Source organism: Lynx rufus, unplaced genomic scaffold (genome assembly GCF_022079265.1).
Source record: "Lynx rufus isolate CCGP_SWC_20201006 ecotype Redwood Valley unplaced genomic scaffold, mLynRuf1.p SCAF_2, whole genome shotgun sequence".
Lineage (NCBI taxonomy): Eukaryota > Metazoa > Chordata > Mammalia > Carnivora > Felidae > Lynx > Lynx rufus.
Window position 1 is genome coordinate 115,150,330 of NW_025814834.1, and position 15,721 is coordinate 115,166,050.

The following is a 15,721-nucleotide window of genomic DNA, read 5'->3' on the forward strand; positions in this document are numbered from 1 at the left end:
GGTCCTTTCAGAACAACATGTTGAGCAGATTCCTGATTTTATTGTTTTACATCAGCCAGAGAGCACTGTGGAATAAGGTACAACATGAGTTACTTTGACATGGGGATGACATCCAAGGCCAACAGATGGGGGAGTAGGAGACGGTTGATTTCTAAACCCCACAGATGTCATCTTGTCTTTGCAAGTTCAGAGTCTTCTCTGGGACCTCTCAGACTCTGAGTTAGGCCTAGGAGGAGAAAGATGACGTTCTCTGCAGTTCGTTGCTTCCAAGTCTGCTCTTCTTGGCTCAGGCAGGGTCCATGTCAGCAGCAGCCTCCAGATGACTGACCACTGCTCCCTCCACAGCAGCTGGAGCCCCTCAAGGGCTGGCTGCAGCATCCAGAGCCCCCTGAGGGCTGGCTGCAGCAGTCAGAGCTCTGGTGCCTGTGGCAGTGGGACCTGCGTCGCCTGTGGTGGCTCAGACAGCAGCCACCACCCCCAGAGCTACAGCAGCCACCACCCCCAGAGCTACAACAGCCCCCGCCCCCAGAGCTGGAGCCACAGCAGCCCCCAGAACTGACATTGCAGCAGGAAGAGACTGGGGGACACTTGGGGGGGCACTTGGGGGCAGGACACTTGGGGGGACACTTGGGAGGGGGCTGGCACTGTTGCTGGTTCTGCTGGCAGGACATCTCGGCAGGAGGGGTCAGGAGCTGAGGAAGAGTCACACAGTCAGACCCAGGACACAGAGCCCCCCACCTCACCCCTTCCTGTTCTCAGTATCATTTCTAGAGCCTTTATTTTTAACAGTTTAAATGGAGTTGTTGATAATTCAACACTGGAATTTTCATTATTTCTAGTGGTTAGGCAAATGCTCTCACACTGCCTCCCTTGAGTCATAATTTCTGTTTGAGGTAGTCAGGGATTATTCTGTATTTCACAAAAAAAGGAAACAGAGGCAAAAACCAGTGAGAAGAAAATCTACTATGATTAATTATCTGATAAGTGAAGGCGGTAATTTCTCCCATCTTGTCAACCAGAAGTCTCAAATTGTCCAGCCTGGAAACCAGATCAGAATGTAAATATTTTCTTGAAGAAAGGAATTAAGGATCATAACTTTATCAAAGGTTTTGTTCTGTAAGGAATTGGACATGCTGATAGAAATGGTCTGGGAGGCTGACTGGTCTCACTGGCTCACTTTCTTACTGAGATAGCTAAAGAATGGTATGTTTGTGGAGGTGGGAGATTCAAACTTGGACACCCCAGCTCCAGTCTGATGCTCTGGCATTTCCAGCACACCCAAGGCCTCTCACTATATCTTGGCACAGTGAGTCTCAGCTTGGTGTGTCTGACTTCTTAAACAGACCCCAATTTCATCTCAGATCCATAGGTATGTAGGTTTTAGAACTGCCCCAAATATCCTCTGATTAGCCCTTTCTCTTCCCAGCTGAACTTTGCAAAGAGTCACAATTTAAGATTTTACTCTGAAAGGTGACATCCTCTTGTGAAAGCAATTCTAGTGGAGCCTGATGGCCAGCACTTTCATTCTCTCTGACCTGACAGCCCTCCCAGCTAGAGCTCAGTTTGGTATAACACAAAGACACTGCCATCCACTCTTCTATCCAGCACTCAGTAGACGCACTTCCCCATGCATGTCCTCCTTCAGTCTTCCTGAGTCTTCTCTCCCCTTTTCCACATGGCCTCCAATCCCCAAGGCCTTTTCTCACCTGCAGCTCTTGTCTAAGTTCCCTCCCAGGGGACACTTACCGTGTGCAAGCAGCACTAGTCTGTCAGCACCACAGGAGAGGAGTATACGAAGGTGCTCTGAGGCCAAGGCCCTTTTATCCTGGCTTTGAGCTCTGCCCCTAAGCTGTGAGACAGGACCTGGGCATGAGGGGACCTCCTCCTGCCACCCACATTGTCCTGTCACCTGTGACCATGTGGTGACTGGCAGTTAGTCCCAGTTAGCAATAGGGTTGCTTAGAAAAAGGATCAAGGGAGAAAAACTGCAATCATCCCCCACCTGACTCTCCCATTGTCCCTGCAGGATACCTGCCTGGCTCAGTTTTGGAGCTTGAGTTCTATTTTCTTGCCTCCTAAATCTTAATTCAATGTTTCTGGACAATGTTTCTGGTTCCTGCTATAGCAACCAGGAACCTGCTTGAGGAGTGTAACCCTGGAGAGAATCTTGGTTCTGCCACCTATTAGCTGCATGACCTTGTGAAAAATACCTCATCCTCTTGTTCTCAGTTTTGTCCAACTACAGTGGAGATCATATAAAAATAACTTTCTTGTTGGAGGGGTGTGAAAGTCAGTGAGCTAATGCAAGGGAAATTTCTGATAGTTTTTAACATGCTATATTCTCTAAGAAAATGTCAACACATTCATTTTTTTTAATTACAGTTGTTTTCTAAGGAGAGTGAATCTGGTTAGAAAATACAATCTTCTTCTGTTTTGTTGAGCTTATTGGTAGGTTTTAATAAGACATTGTGAACCAGGAGTGAAGTTTTATAGAGGAAGGAGAGAGGGAAGACCTGGTCCACCAGTGAGATAAATAATTCAGATTTTCCAGGTGTCATGTCTAAGGCTAAACTGAAGTCCACATATGGCAGTGAAGAAACAGTGAGACTGTGTAAGACTGGACACTGCCCAGTGTAAAGCAGCCAGGGGAAAGACATCCTTAGTGGAGTGGAAGATGGAGTGTGTTTAAGAACAAGAGTAATTAATATATCATATAACTTTTGTCTCTTTCTGTTTTATAAGCATCTCCCAACACTCCTAGTCTCTTAGAGCCTCAATTCAGTTATATGAAAACAGGCTTTTCAAAATAATATTGGTATTTTCACATTTTTAGGAGATAAAGAAAAGAGCCAGAGTTCACATCTGGGTTGGTAGTAAGTCGGATAGCAAGACCCCCATCTATGGTGGTGCAAGGCTATTAAACAATTAAACCACTTATCAGATGAAGTAGAATCAGAGCTAGGGAGACTGTATGAAGGGAGTCTACTTCCCTCCAGGCTTGTGAAGAATTCTGGAATTTCCTAGACCCTGAACGGATGTTGATTTGAAAATATCCAGGTTACTTGGTGTGTTACGAACCCTACTAGTATGTGGTTGAGGTATGTGTGTGCATGTGTGTGTCTATGTGTTCTTCTACTTAAAGATATTATAGAGACCATGAGAGACCACATATATGACTATATGTACGTGGGTGTGCACACATACACATCTGTATATCTTGCCATGTTCCTTCTAGCATCTGGTATCCCCTCATGTCCAGCCTTTCCTGAATTGTTCTGCCTCTTGCCTGCCATATGTCCCCTACATTCTGTTCCTCCTTGTGTTTCAGTTCCTCATTGATTTTTTTTTCCACATTGGGTTCTACCCCTCTCCCTCAGGAATAATTGCCTCAGACCATGATGGGCTCCAATCTCTACTGGCTGATGTTTGAAGCCTGTGCAATAGGACCCTTGCTACATCTCCAGTTTAGAAATATTCTTCTTAAGCTATTTTCTCTACCTTGAATTTATCCTCCCTGTTAAACTTCCATGATTTAGTTCATGATCCATGCACTTGTAAAACTGTGCTATTCACAGTTCACTGTGATTCCCTGTATGAGTTTTTTTTTTTCTTCTTCTTCTCTCAAATCCACTTATAATAAACTCTCCTAGAATCCCCAGCTTGGGTCTTACATTTCTATATCCCTCATCAGCTCTAATATGCATTCAATGAATACTGAGTTTAAAAATGTACTTATTAATACTAGCATTAGCTTTACTTTGATTGTGACCTAAGCCATTATCATCAGAATTCTCACTCTGAGATATTCACATTATTATGTCCTAGACTTATCACCCTACAGAAATCTGCTGGTGAATTATCTGGGTGTGGCTCATATTGTTTCAAAGAATGTAACCAATGTGAGTGTAGACAAGATATTGGTTACTGGCTCACATAATCCTGAATTACATGATTCAGGAGCCCAGCTCATCCATTCCAAGTGTGATGAGACTTGGAAGCTATTTTGTCCATGCCCTAACTCCACAAAGAGAAACACCCAAAATATCAACCAATCTGTTTGGGCTTAGGTGACAAGATAGCAGCATGATGTAACACTGAAGTCGGGCACTAGATCTCAAGGGCTTGGGTATCATTTTAACATAAACAATATGCACTAGCAAAGGATGAGTTTTCTGAAAGCATATGTTTTGTTTCTTATGTTGTCAGGCTCTCATAGTCTCAGGAGATAGGAAGGAAGAATGCTGAGACCTAGTAAGAATTCAGACTCAGTGTCCCCAAGCCAGCAACTTCAAGTCTCTATAGTAGCAACAATATCAACACTCCAAAAGTACTAGACTATTTACCTAATTATTCCTTTATAAGTAGTCAGGTAAAATATTTTAAGCATGGCAAAAAATATTGACAAATTTCACACATAGAAAAATAATCTGTATGGCAGAATGCACCATTTTTAAAAAAGATGGAAAAAATAACCATATTAGGAAAAACAAAACACACAGCCCAGTAGCAGAATTAAAATTTATAATAAACAGTAAGTTCTTACAATTTTATAGAAAATACATAAAACTATCTACAAAACATTCTACAAAACTATCTACAAAATCAATAGATTTTGAAATTTATTGCTTTATGTTTCTGCATACAAATAACCAAAGAATTACATATAAAACAAGGATGAATTTTCAGGGATGAGTTCTATTAGATTTATTCCTTTATACTGAACTGGAAAAGACTTGAAATGTATCACAAAACTCAGTATTGCTGAAGGTGATCGGAAATAGGTCTTGTGTTGTTGGAAATATAAATTATCATAATCATCTAGTTGAAAATTTGGTGAATTGTTATTAAACAAATAATTGTTGTATATACAAATTAAAATCTAAAATGAACATACTCTTTTATATAGCAATTGAGCTTCTAATAATGTAACCCAAGAGGAAAGAAAATATTTGATAAAGAAAATTCATATGCATAAGAATGATTACTACAAGAAATTAAAATAATAGTAAGAATTAGAAAAGTTGCAAGATATAAGATCAGAATACAGAATAAATTAGGTATAAATTTATCAGAAATAAATAATTCAAAATTATAAAAGTTGCTATTTAAAATAGCAAAAATTGGGACACCTGGGTGGCATACTTGGTTAAGCGTCCAACTTTGGCTCAGGTCATGATCTCACAGTTCATGAGTTAGAGCCCTGCGTCGGGCTCTGTGCTGACAGCTTGGAGCCTGAAGCCTGCTTCAGACTCTGTGTCTTCCTCTCTCTCTGCCCCTCCAGCACTCTCAAAATAAATAATATTTTAAAATATTATAATAATTATTATAATAATTATAATTATATATGTATAATAAATATAGAATATATAATAAATATATAAATATAAAAAATCTCTCAAAAATAAATAAATATTAAAAAATAAAATAAAATTGCAAAAATTATAATGTCTAAAATATTATTGTAAAATATTTTTGATAAAATGAGGAAATTTACTGAAAAGCATTGCAGAATAAATACCAAAATAGAGATATACCATATTCATGGATGGCTGGAAAGGAAAATTATTTTTTAAAAAAATTGACTATCCTTCATATATGAATGCATATACTTAGCGGTATTTCTATCAAAATTCTAAAGATATTTTGTTTTTCTTTATTTTCATTTGTAGTAAGTGGCATGGTGCCTCTAAATTATATACGATAGAGCAAAGCTCTAATAATCACCAAGACAATCTTAAGGTGGGGAATGAAGTTATACAACTTATGTGATATCACAATTGATTACACACCTATAGTAAATAAGGCAGCAGGATAGTGTCACTGGGATAAACAAATTGACAATGAAAAGAATGATCAGTCTAATTACAGAGCTATACAAATGTAGAAACTCAGCCATGACTGAGGAGGTATTTCAAATTAGGGGGGGAATAAAATATTTGATTATGATAGACAACTGATTATCCATTTGGAAAAAAAATGAAATAAATATCAAATGTACAAAAATTCCATTCCAAGTTAAAGAAAAACCTTAATTTTTAAGAGAAAATGAGTTTTTACAACTTTTTAAAGAAAACAGAAAAGAACAGATTTCTGAGCTTATCAATGGTTGAGATTTTTTAAAGTCATGAAACGTGCAAATAGCATTGTTAATGTTGCAGAGATAGAGCTATATTAAAAATAAAACACCTGCTCATCAAATGACACCTTTAAAAAGCAAACAAGAAAACAAATTATTGAGGAAAGATGTTCACAACTCATGTAATAATAGAGGATTAGCAACCAGAATATGTGAAGAACTTACAGATCCTAACAAAAAGAGACAAATAGAAACAATGTTTTTTAAAAAGAACAGATAATTCATAGAAAAGGAAACTAAAAGGACCAACAAGCATAGAAGGATGCTTGTTATCTTTACTAAGCAGGAAACACATATCAAAAAAACAAGAGCACATGGATTCACAGGCATCAAATGGCAATCATTTAAGTTTAGCAACAATGAACAGAAAGAGTGATTCTTATAAACCATAAGTGGAAACAAATCGACAAGAACAAATCAGAGGATGTGTCTGATCTAAAATTCAACAGTTCCACTTACATATGCTTAACTTGGAGACTCTCTCCAACAGATATCAAACACACACACACACACAGACACACACACACACACACACACACACACACATCCCTATAGCTGCAATATTTATATGGCAAATAGCGCAAACAACCTGAGTGCCATTCCAAAAGAGACAGCATATCAGAATCATGCTATACTCACAAGATAGATACTATGAAGGTTGTAAAAATGAGTAAATGACAGCTACAGTTTCAATTGTAGAACAATTTCAATTCAAAGATCAATTTAAATAATTCACAAAAATAATGTTTAAAGAGAGCAAGTTACATTAAATGTGATGGTGTTTATAAAGTTGAAACCACACACAGTATAACATGTAATGTGTCAGGATTACCAACATGGAATAAAACATGAAGGAATATATTAAAAACCTGGCTTAAACCAAGTTAGATGTAGTCATTAAATTAACATTTGGGAGGAAAGAAAAGAAGCTGGAGCTGGGGGGGGAGGGGTTCCAAGAATGAGAGGCTAGAACCCTGAGTGGCAGATGATGGTAGGGATTCACACTCCATCCCCATTTCTAAGCAGCCCTATTCCTAGCTGGAAGCAGCTGCCCTGGGCCCCATGGAGAGGCAGGAAGGAGCTGCCAGTCACCACCTGTCACAGGACCATGTGGGTGGCAGGAGGCAGTCCCCTCATGCCCAGATCCTTTCTCACAGGCTGGGGCAGAGCCCAAGGCCAGGATAAAAGGGCCTTGGGGACTGAGGCCTTCCATACACTCCTCTCCTGAGGTGCTGACAGACCTTGTGCTGCCTGTGCACCGGTAAGTGTCCCCTGGGACAAGGAACAGCACCACCTTCCTTAGGAGGACTCCAGGGCAGAGTGTGTGCGCATGTGTGTGTGAGTGTGTGGGTGTGTGTGCACACATGTGTGTGTGTGGTGGGTGGCAGTGAGAAGACTGTGAGACTGGGTTCATATCAGCATGGAAGGAGTCTCAGACACACTGAGGGACAGGCAAGGAGCAAGGCTGGGAACACGAGAAGGAGGAACTTCATGAGAGTGACAGCACTCTTAGAGAAACCACACTGACCCATAGTTATTGGTCTCTGGTTGGAATAATTTGCGACACTGACCATCATACCAACCTGTAACTGTTGTCAAAAGGGAAGTTTCTCTTTGAAAGCATAGCTGTCCCTCCAGGAAAAGTAGAGATAAGAACAGTGACACTCAGCCAGCAGAGAGGAAACCACAACTGACTTTAAGTGCTCAGACTAACGGGGCTGCAGAGTTGAGTAGGAACAACTCAAATCTTGGTGCTGAGGTGTTACTTTGAGATGAGTGTCCACAAGATGCCAGAGAAGCAGACTCAGTCAGGGCCTGGTGCAGTCCCAGCTTAGAGTAACCATAGTTACCCTCAGCCAGTTCTCCCAGCCAATCTCCAACATTTTGTGCATTTGTAAACTTCTATGTCCATACAGGACAAGAATATTTAGAATATTCTCCAAGAGGGAATGACTGTTTCCCCTAAAGAAATGAATTCATTTATAAACTGCTACCTAGATTAATTGTTTCAATGATTATTGTGGTTTATGTCAGTAGAATATCTCCCCTAAATACTACATGTTTGATTCTGAGAACTTAACATCTTTGCCTAATTCCTCTACTTATATAATAGGTTAAAACACTTTGTTAGAAAATTAGGTTCAAGGAGATGATATGAGAGCATTTGGACAACTATGAGAAATAATGAGATTTTCTGTGTTGAATTATTAAGGACTACATTAAATAGTTCATCAAATAAAGGCTCTAGAAATGTACTAAGAATAGGAGGTGGTGGGGCAGGGGGTCTCTGTGTCCTGGGTCTGACTGTGTGACTCTCCCTCAGCTCCTGTCCCTGCCTGCCGAGATGTCCTGCCAGAAGAACCAGCAGCAGTGCCAGCCCCCTCCCAAATGCCCCCCCAAGTGTCCCCCCAAGTGTCCCCCAGTCTCTTCCTGCTGCAGTGTCAGCTCTGGGGGCTGCTGTGGCTCCAGCTCTGGGGGCGGGGGCTGTTGTAGCTCCGGGGGTGGTGGCTGCTGTAGCTCTGGGGGTGGTGGCTGCTGTCTGAGCCACCACAGGAGACGCAGGTCCCACTGCCACAGGCACCAGAACTCTGACTGCTGCAGCCAGCCCTTGGGGGGCTCCAGCTGCTGTGGAGGGAGCAGTCAGTCATCTGGAGGCTGCTGCTGAAGTGGATTCTGAGCCAAGAAAAGCAGATTTGGGGGCAGCCAATGCCAAATCCTTCCTCCTGCTCCTGCTCCTCCTGCTGGGCCTACCCATGTGGCTGAGGGGTCTGACCTCTGGCCCAGAGGATCGCTGTGTCCTGGTGTCCGGAAGCCAGAACTTCCCCGAACCCATTCACTCACCTTCTCGCCCAAATGTGTGGCTGCCCTGGGAACCCAGAGTACAGACCCAACGTCCTTCTGCTTACCTTGTGGCAAACCCAGCCTAATGGGAAACAATAAAACTAGAACTCTTCGTTCCTTCTTTTGCCTTGATTGTTTCTTTTTATATTTATGTCGTCCTTCTCATATGTGCCCTCACTCCTTCCCCTGAGTGTCTACAGAACTTACTCAGATTTGCCATTTGCATCACTACTGTCCTTAAGAGCAAAACAAATTTCTGTTGGCTCAGAACCCAATCCAGGAGCCAACATTGCCTCTAGCTACTGTGATTCCTTAGTTTCCTCCTATCTGTGGCAGTCCTTTAGGCTTTCTTTGTCTTCCATGTACTGACACTTTTTGAGCCATTGGTAGAACAACTCTCCATTCACATTCATCTGATATTTCTTCTTGACTAGATTTGGTTTTGCATTTTTCAGAGATTCCACAGAAGTGGTGCTGTGTCCTTCTCTGAAACTGGTATCAAGCTTCGTAAGGTCTCTAATTGCCCTATTCTGGTAATATAACTTGACCACTTAGATGACTTTGGCTGAGTTTCTTCATTATATACTCACTATTTCTCCTTTTTCTGTTTTTCTTTTTATTTCTTTTTTTTTAGAGAGAGAGAGAGAGTACATGTGGGGGAGAGGGGCAGAGGGAGAGAGACAGAGAGGGAGAGAGACAGACAGAGAGAGACAGAATCCCAAGCAGGCTCCACGCTCAGCACTGAGCCAAAGGCCAGGCTCAATCCCACAAGCCCAGGATGATGACCTGAGCCAAAATCAAGAGTTGGATGCCCAGCTGACTGATTTCCTTTTAATCAATAAAAGGTGTCCCACTACTTTTCCTTTTTTTTAAATATGAAATTTATTGTCAAATTGGTTTCCATACAACACCCAGTGCTCATCCCAAAAGGTGCCCTCCTCAACACCCATCACCCACCCTCCCCTCCCTCCCACCCCCTATCAACCCTCAGTTTGTTCTGTTTTTAAGAGTCTCTTATGCTTTGGCTCTCTCCCTCTCTAACCTATTTTTTTTTCTTTTCTTCTTCCCCTCCCCCATGGACTTCTGTTAAGTTTCTCAGGATCCACATAAGAGTAAAAACATATGGTATCTGTCTTTCTCTGTGTGACCTATTTCACTTAGCATAACACTCTCCAGTTCCATCCATGTTGCTACAAAGGGCCATGTTTCGTTCTTTCTCATTGCCACATAGTATTCCATTGTGTATATAACCACAATGTCTTTATCCATTCGTCAGTTGATGGACATTTAGGCTCTTTCAATAATTTGTCTATTGTTCAAAGTGCTCCATAAACATTGGGGTACAAGTGCCCCTATGCACCAGCACTCCTGTATCCCTTGGGTAAATTCCTAGCGGTGCTATTGCTAGGTCATAGGGTAGATCTATTTTTAATTTTCTGAGGAACCTCCACACTGTTTTCCAGAGTGGCTGCACCAATTTGCATTCCCACCAACACGGTTGGGGGAACCCACCAAGAGGGTTACCGTTTCTCCACATCCTCTCCAGCATCTATAGTCTCCTGATTTGTTCATTTTAGCCACTCTGACTGGCGTGAGGTGATATCTGAGTGTGGTTTTAGTTTGTATTTCCCTGATGAGGAGCGACGTTGAGCATCTTTTCATGTGCCTGTTGGCCATCCGGATGTCTTCTTTAGAGAAGTGTGTATTCATGTTTTCTGCCCATTTCTTCACTGGATTGTTTGTTTTTTGGGTGTGGAGTTTGGTGAGCTCTTTATAGATTTTGGATACTAGCCCTTTGTCTGATATGTCAGTTGCAAATATCTTTTCCCATTCCGTTGGTTGTCTTTTAGTTTTGTTGATTGTTTGCTTTGCTGTGCAGAAGGTTTTTATCTTGATGAGGTCCCAATAGTTCATTTTTGCTTTTAATTCCCTTGCCTTTGGGGATGTGTCAAGTAAGAAATTGCTACGGCTGAGGTCAGAGAGGTCTTTTCCTGCTTTCTCCTCTAGGGTTTTGATGGTTTCCTGTCTCACATTCAGGTCCTTCATCCATTTTGAGTTTGTTTTTGTGAAAGGTGTAAGAAAGTGGTCTAGTTTCATCCTTCTGCATGTTGCTGTCCAGTTCTCCCTGCACCATTTGTTAAAGAGACTGTCTTTTTTCCATTGGATATTCTTTCCTGCTTTGTCAAAGTTTAGTTGGCCATCCTTTTGTGGGTCTAGTTCTGGGGTTTCTATTCTATTCCATTGGTCTATGTGTCTGTTTTTGTGCCAATACCATGCTGTCTTGATGATGACAGCTTTGTAGTAGAGGCTAAAGTCTGGGATTGTGATGCCTCCTGCTTTGGTCTTCTTCTTCAAAATTCCTTTGGCTATTCGGGGCCTTTTGTGGTTCCATATGAATTTTAGGATTGCTTGTTCTAGTTTCGAGAAGAATGCTGGTGCAATTTTGATTGGGATTGCATTGAATGTGTAAATAGCTTTGGGTGGTATTGACATTTTAACAATATTTATTCTTCCAATCCATGAGCACGGAATGTTTTTCCATTTCTTTATATCTTCTTCAATTACCTTCATAAACTTTCTATAGTTTTCAGCATACAAATCTTTTATATCTTTGGTTAGGTTTATTCTTAGGTATTTTATGCTTCTTGGTGCAATTGTGAATGGGATCAGTTTCTTTATTTGTCTTTCTGTTGCTTCATTGTTAGTGTATAAGAATGCAACTGATTTCTGTACATTGATTTTGTATCCTGCAACTTTGCTGAATTCATGTATCAGTTCTAGCAGACTTTTGGTGGAGTCTATCGGATTTTCCATGTATAATATGATGTCATCTGCAAAAAGTGAAAGCTTAACTTCATCGTTGCCAATTTTGATGCCTTTGATTTCCTTTTGTTGTCTGATTGCTGATGCTAGCACTTCCAACACTATGTTAAACAACAGCAGTGAGAGTGGACATCCCTGTCGTGTTCCTGATCTCAGGGAAAAAGCTCTCAGTTTTTCCCCATTGAGGATGATGTTAGCTGTGGGCTTTTCATAAATGGCTTTTATGACCTTTAAGTATGTTCCTTCTATCCTGACTTTCACAAGGGTTTTTATTAAGAAACGATGCTGAAGTTTGTCAAATGCTTGTCCTGCATCGATTGACAGGATCATATGGTTCTTATCTTTTCTTTTATTAATGTGATGTATCACATTGATTGATTTGCGAATGTTGAACCAGCCCTGCATCCCAGGAATGAATCCCACTTGATCATAGTGAATAATTCTTTTTATATGCTGTTGAATTTGATTTGCTAGTAACTTATTGAGAATTTTTGCACCCATTTTCATCAGGGATTTTGGCCTGTAGTTCTCTTTTTTTACTGGGTCTCTGTCTGGTATAGGAATCAAAGTAATGCTGGCTTCATAGAATGAGTCTGCAAGTTTAACTTTCCTTTCTATTTTTTGGAATAGCTTGAGAAGGATAGGTATTATTTCTGCTTTAAATGTCTGGTAGAATTCCCCTGGGAAGACATCTGATCCTGGACTCTTATTTGTTGGGAGATTTTTGATAACAGATTCAATTTCTTTGCTGGTTATGGGTCTGTTCAAGCTTTCTATTTCCTCCTGATTGAGTTTTGGAAGTGTGTGGGTGTTTAGGAATTTGTCCATTTCTTCCAGGTTGTCCAGTTTGTTGGCATATAATTTTTCATAGTATTCCCTGATAATTGCTTATATCTCTGAGGGATTGGTTGTAATGATTCCATTTTCATTCATGATTTTATCTATTTTGGTCTTCTCCCTTTTCTTTTTGAGAAGCCTGGCTACAGGTTTATCAATTTTGTTTACTTTTTCAAAAAACCAACTCTTGGTTTCATTGATCTGCTCTACAGTTTTTTTAGATTCTATATTGTTTATTTCTGCTCTGATATTTATTATTTCTCTCCTTCTGCTGGGTTTGGGGTGTCTTTGCTGTTCTGCTTCTATTTCCTTTAGGTGTGCTGTTCGATTTTGTATTTGGGATTTTTCTTGTTTCTTGAGATAGGCCTGGATTGCAATGTATTTTCCTCTCAGGACTGCCTTCACTGCAATCCAAAGCATTTGGATTGTTGTGTTTTCATTTTCATTTGTTTCCATATAGTTCTTAATTTCTTCTCGAATTGCCTGGTTGACCCATTCATTCTTTAGTAGGGTGTTCTTTAACCTCCATGCTTTTGGAGGTTTTCCAGACTTTTCCTGTGGTTGATTTCAAGCTTCATAGCATTGTGGTCTGAAAGTGTACATGGTATGATTTCAATTCTTGTATACTTATGAAGGGCTGTTTTGTGACCCAGTATGTGATCTGTCTTGGAGAATGTTCCATGTGCACTTGAGAAGAAAGTATAATCTGTTGCTTTGGGATGCAGAGTTCTAAATATATCTGTCAAGTCCATCTGATCCAATGTATCATTCAGGGCCCTTGTTTCTTTATTGACCATGTGTCTAGATGATCTATCCATTGCTATAAGTGGTGTTATAAAGTCCCCTGCAATTACCACATTCTTATCAATAAGGTTGCTTATGTTTGTGAGTAATTGTTTTATATATTTGGGGCTCCCGTATATGGCACATAGACATTTATAATTGTCAGCTCTTCCTGATGGATAGACCCTGTAGTTATTATATAATGCCCTTCTTCATCTCTTGTTACAGCCTTTAATTTGAAGTCTAGTTTGTCTGATATAAGTATGGCTACTCCAGCTTTCTTTTGACTTCCAGTAGCATGATAGATAGTTCTCCATCCCCTCACTTTCAATCTGAAAGTGTCCTCAGGTCTAAAATGAGTCTCTTGTAGACAGCAAATAGATGGGTCTTGTTTTTTTATCCATTCTGATACCCTATGTCTTTTGGTTGGAGCATTTAGTCCATTTACATTCAGTGTTATTATAGAAAGATATGGGTTTAGAGTCATTGTGATGTCCGTAGGTTTCATGCTTGTAGTGATGTCTCTGGTACTTTGTCTCACAGGATCCCCCTTAGGGTCTCTTGTAGGGCTGGTTTAGTGGTGACGAATTCCTTCAGTTTTTGTGTGTTTGGGAAAATCTTTATCTCTCCTTCTATTCTGAATGACAGATTTTCTGGATAATGGATTCTTGGCTGCATATTTTTTCTGTTCATTACATTGAAGATATCCTGCCATTCCTTTCTGGCCTGCCAAGTTTCAGTAGATAGATCCATCACTAGTCTTATCAGTCTCCCTTTATATGTTAGAGCATGTTTATCCCTAGCTGCTGTCAGAATTTTCTCTTTATCCTTGTATTTTGCCAGTTTGACTATGATATGTCATGCAAAAGATCGATTCAAGTTACGTCTGAAGGGAGTTCTCTGTGCCTCTTGGATTTCAATGCTTTTTCCTTCCCCAGATCAGGGAAGTTCTCAGCTATTATTTCTTCAAGTACACCTTCAGCACCTTTCTCTCTCTCTTTCTCCTCCGGAATCTCTATTATACGTATATTATTGTGTTTCATCGCATCACTTAGTTCTCTAATTCTCCCCTCATGCTCCTGGATTTTTTACATCTCTTTTTCTCAGATTCCTCTTTTTCCATAATTTTATCTTCTAATTCACCTATTCTCTTCTCTGCCTCTTTGATCCTAGCTGTGGTCGCCTCCATTTTATTTTGCAGCTCATTTATAGCATTTTTTAGCTCCTCCTGACTGTTTCTTAGTCCCTTGATCTCTGTAGCAATAGATTCTCTGCTGTCCTCTATACTTTTTTCAAGCCCAGCAATTAATTTTATGACTATTATTTTAAATTCATTTTCTGTTACATTGCTTAAATCGTTTTTGATCATTTCATTAGCTGTTGCTACTTCCTGGAGTTTCTTTTGAGGAGAATTCTTTCGTTTTGTCATTTTGGGTAGTCCCTGGAGTGGCACAGAACTACAGGGCTCTTCCACTGTGCTGTCTGAAGTAACTTGTGTTGGTGGGTGGGGCCACATTCAGACCTGATGTCTCCCCCCAGCCCACCGCTGGGGCCACAGTCAGACTGGTGTGTACCTTATCTTCCCCTCTCCCCCCTCCCAGGGGCAGGACTCACTGTGGAGTGGGGTGGCCTCTGTCTGGGGTACTTGCACACTGCCAGGCTTGTGGTGCTGCTTCTTTGAGATCTGGCATATTAACTGGGGTGGATCCGCAAGGTGCACAAGGGTAGGAGGGGCAGGCTCAGCTTGCTTTGCCTTCAGTGGTCAGCTGTGGGAGGGGCCCTGCGACACCAGGAGGGAGGCAGACCCGTCTGTGGGATGGATCCACAGAAGCACAGTGTTGGGTGTTTGCACGGTGCAAGTAAGTTCAGTGATGGAAACTGGTTCCAATTTGGATTTTGGCTGGGAGATGGGAGAGGGAGCTGGCACTGGCCAGCCCCTTGGTTCCCTGCCAAACTGAGCTCTGTCCTCTAGGGCTCAACAACTCTCCCTCCTATTGTCCTCTAGCCCTCCCGCTCTCCGAGCAGAGCTGTTGACTTATAACATTACAGATGTTAAGTCCCGCTGGCTGTCAGAACACATTCCATCCGGCCCCTCTGCTTTTGCAAGTCAGATTCTGGGGGCTCTGCCTTGCTAGACGGGCTGCCCCTCCACCGCCCTGGCTCCCTCCCACCAGTCCGTGTAAGGCCCACCGCCTCTCAGCCCTTCCTACCCTCTTCTCTGGGCCTCTTGTCTATGCTTGGCTCTGGACAGTCCATTCTGCTAGTCTTCTGGCAGTTTTCTTGGTTATTTAGGCAGATGTG

General features: G+C 41.2%; 1 protein-coding gene across 1 annotated transcript; it reads right to left on the minus strand.

Moving 5' to 3' along the window:
- Positions 1-302: 302 nt before the first annotated feature.
- On the minus strand, positions 303-671 carry LOC124514244 (late cornified envelope protein 1D-like). The gene has a single exon (XM_047082279.1). The coding sequence runs from the start codon at positions 669-671 to the stop codon at positions 303-305; it is 369 nt and encodes a 122-aa protein (XP_046938235.1).
- Positions 672-15,721: the final 15,050 nt, after the last annotated feature.

Bases quoted from the DNA above. Each gene is read 5' to 3' on its own strand.
- LOC124514244 (XM_047082279.1), bottom strand. From the start codon at position 671: ATGTCCTGCCAGCAGAACCAGCAACAGTGCCAGCCCCCTCCCAAGTGT.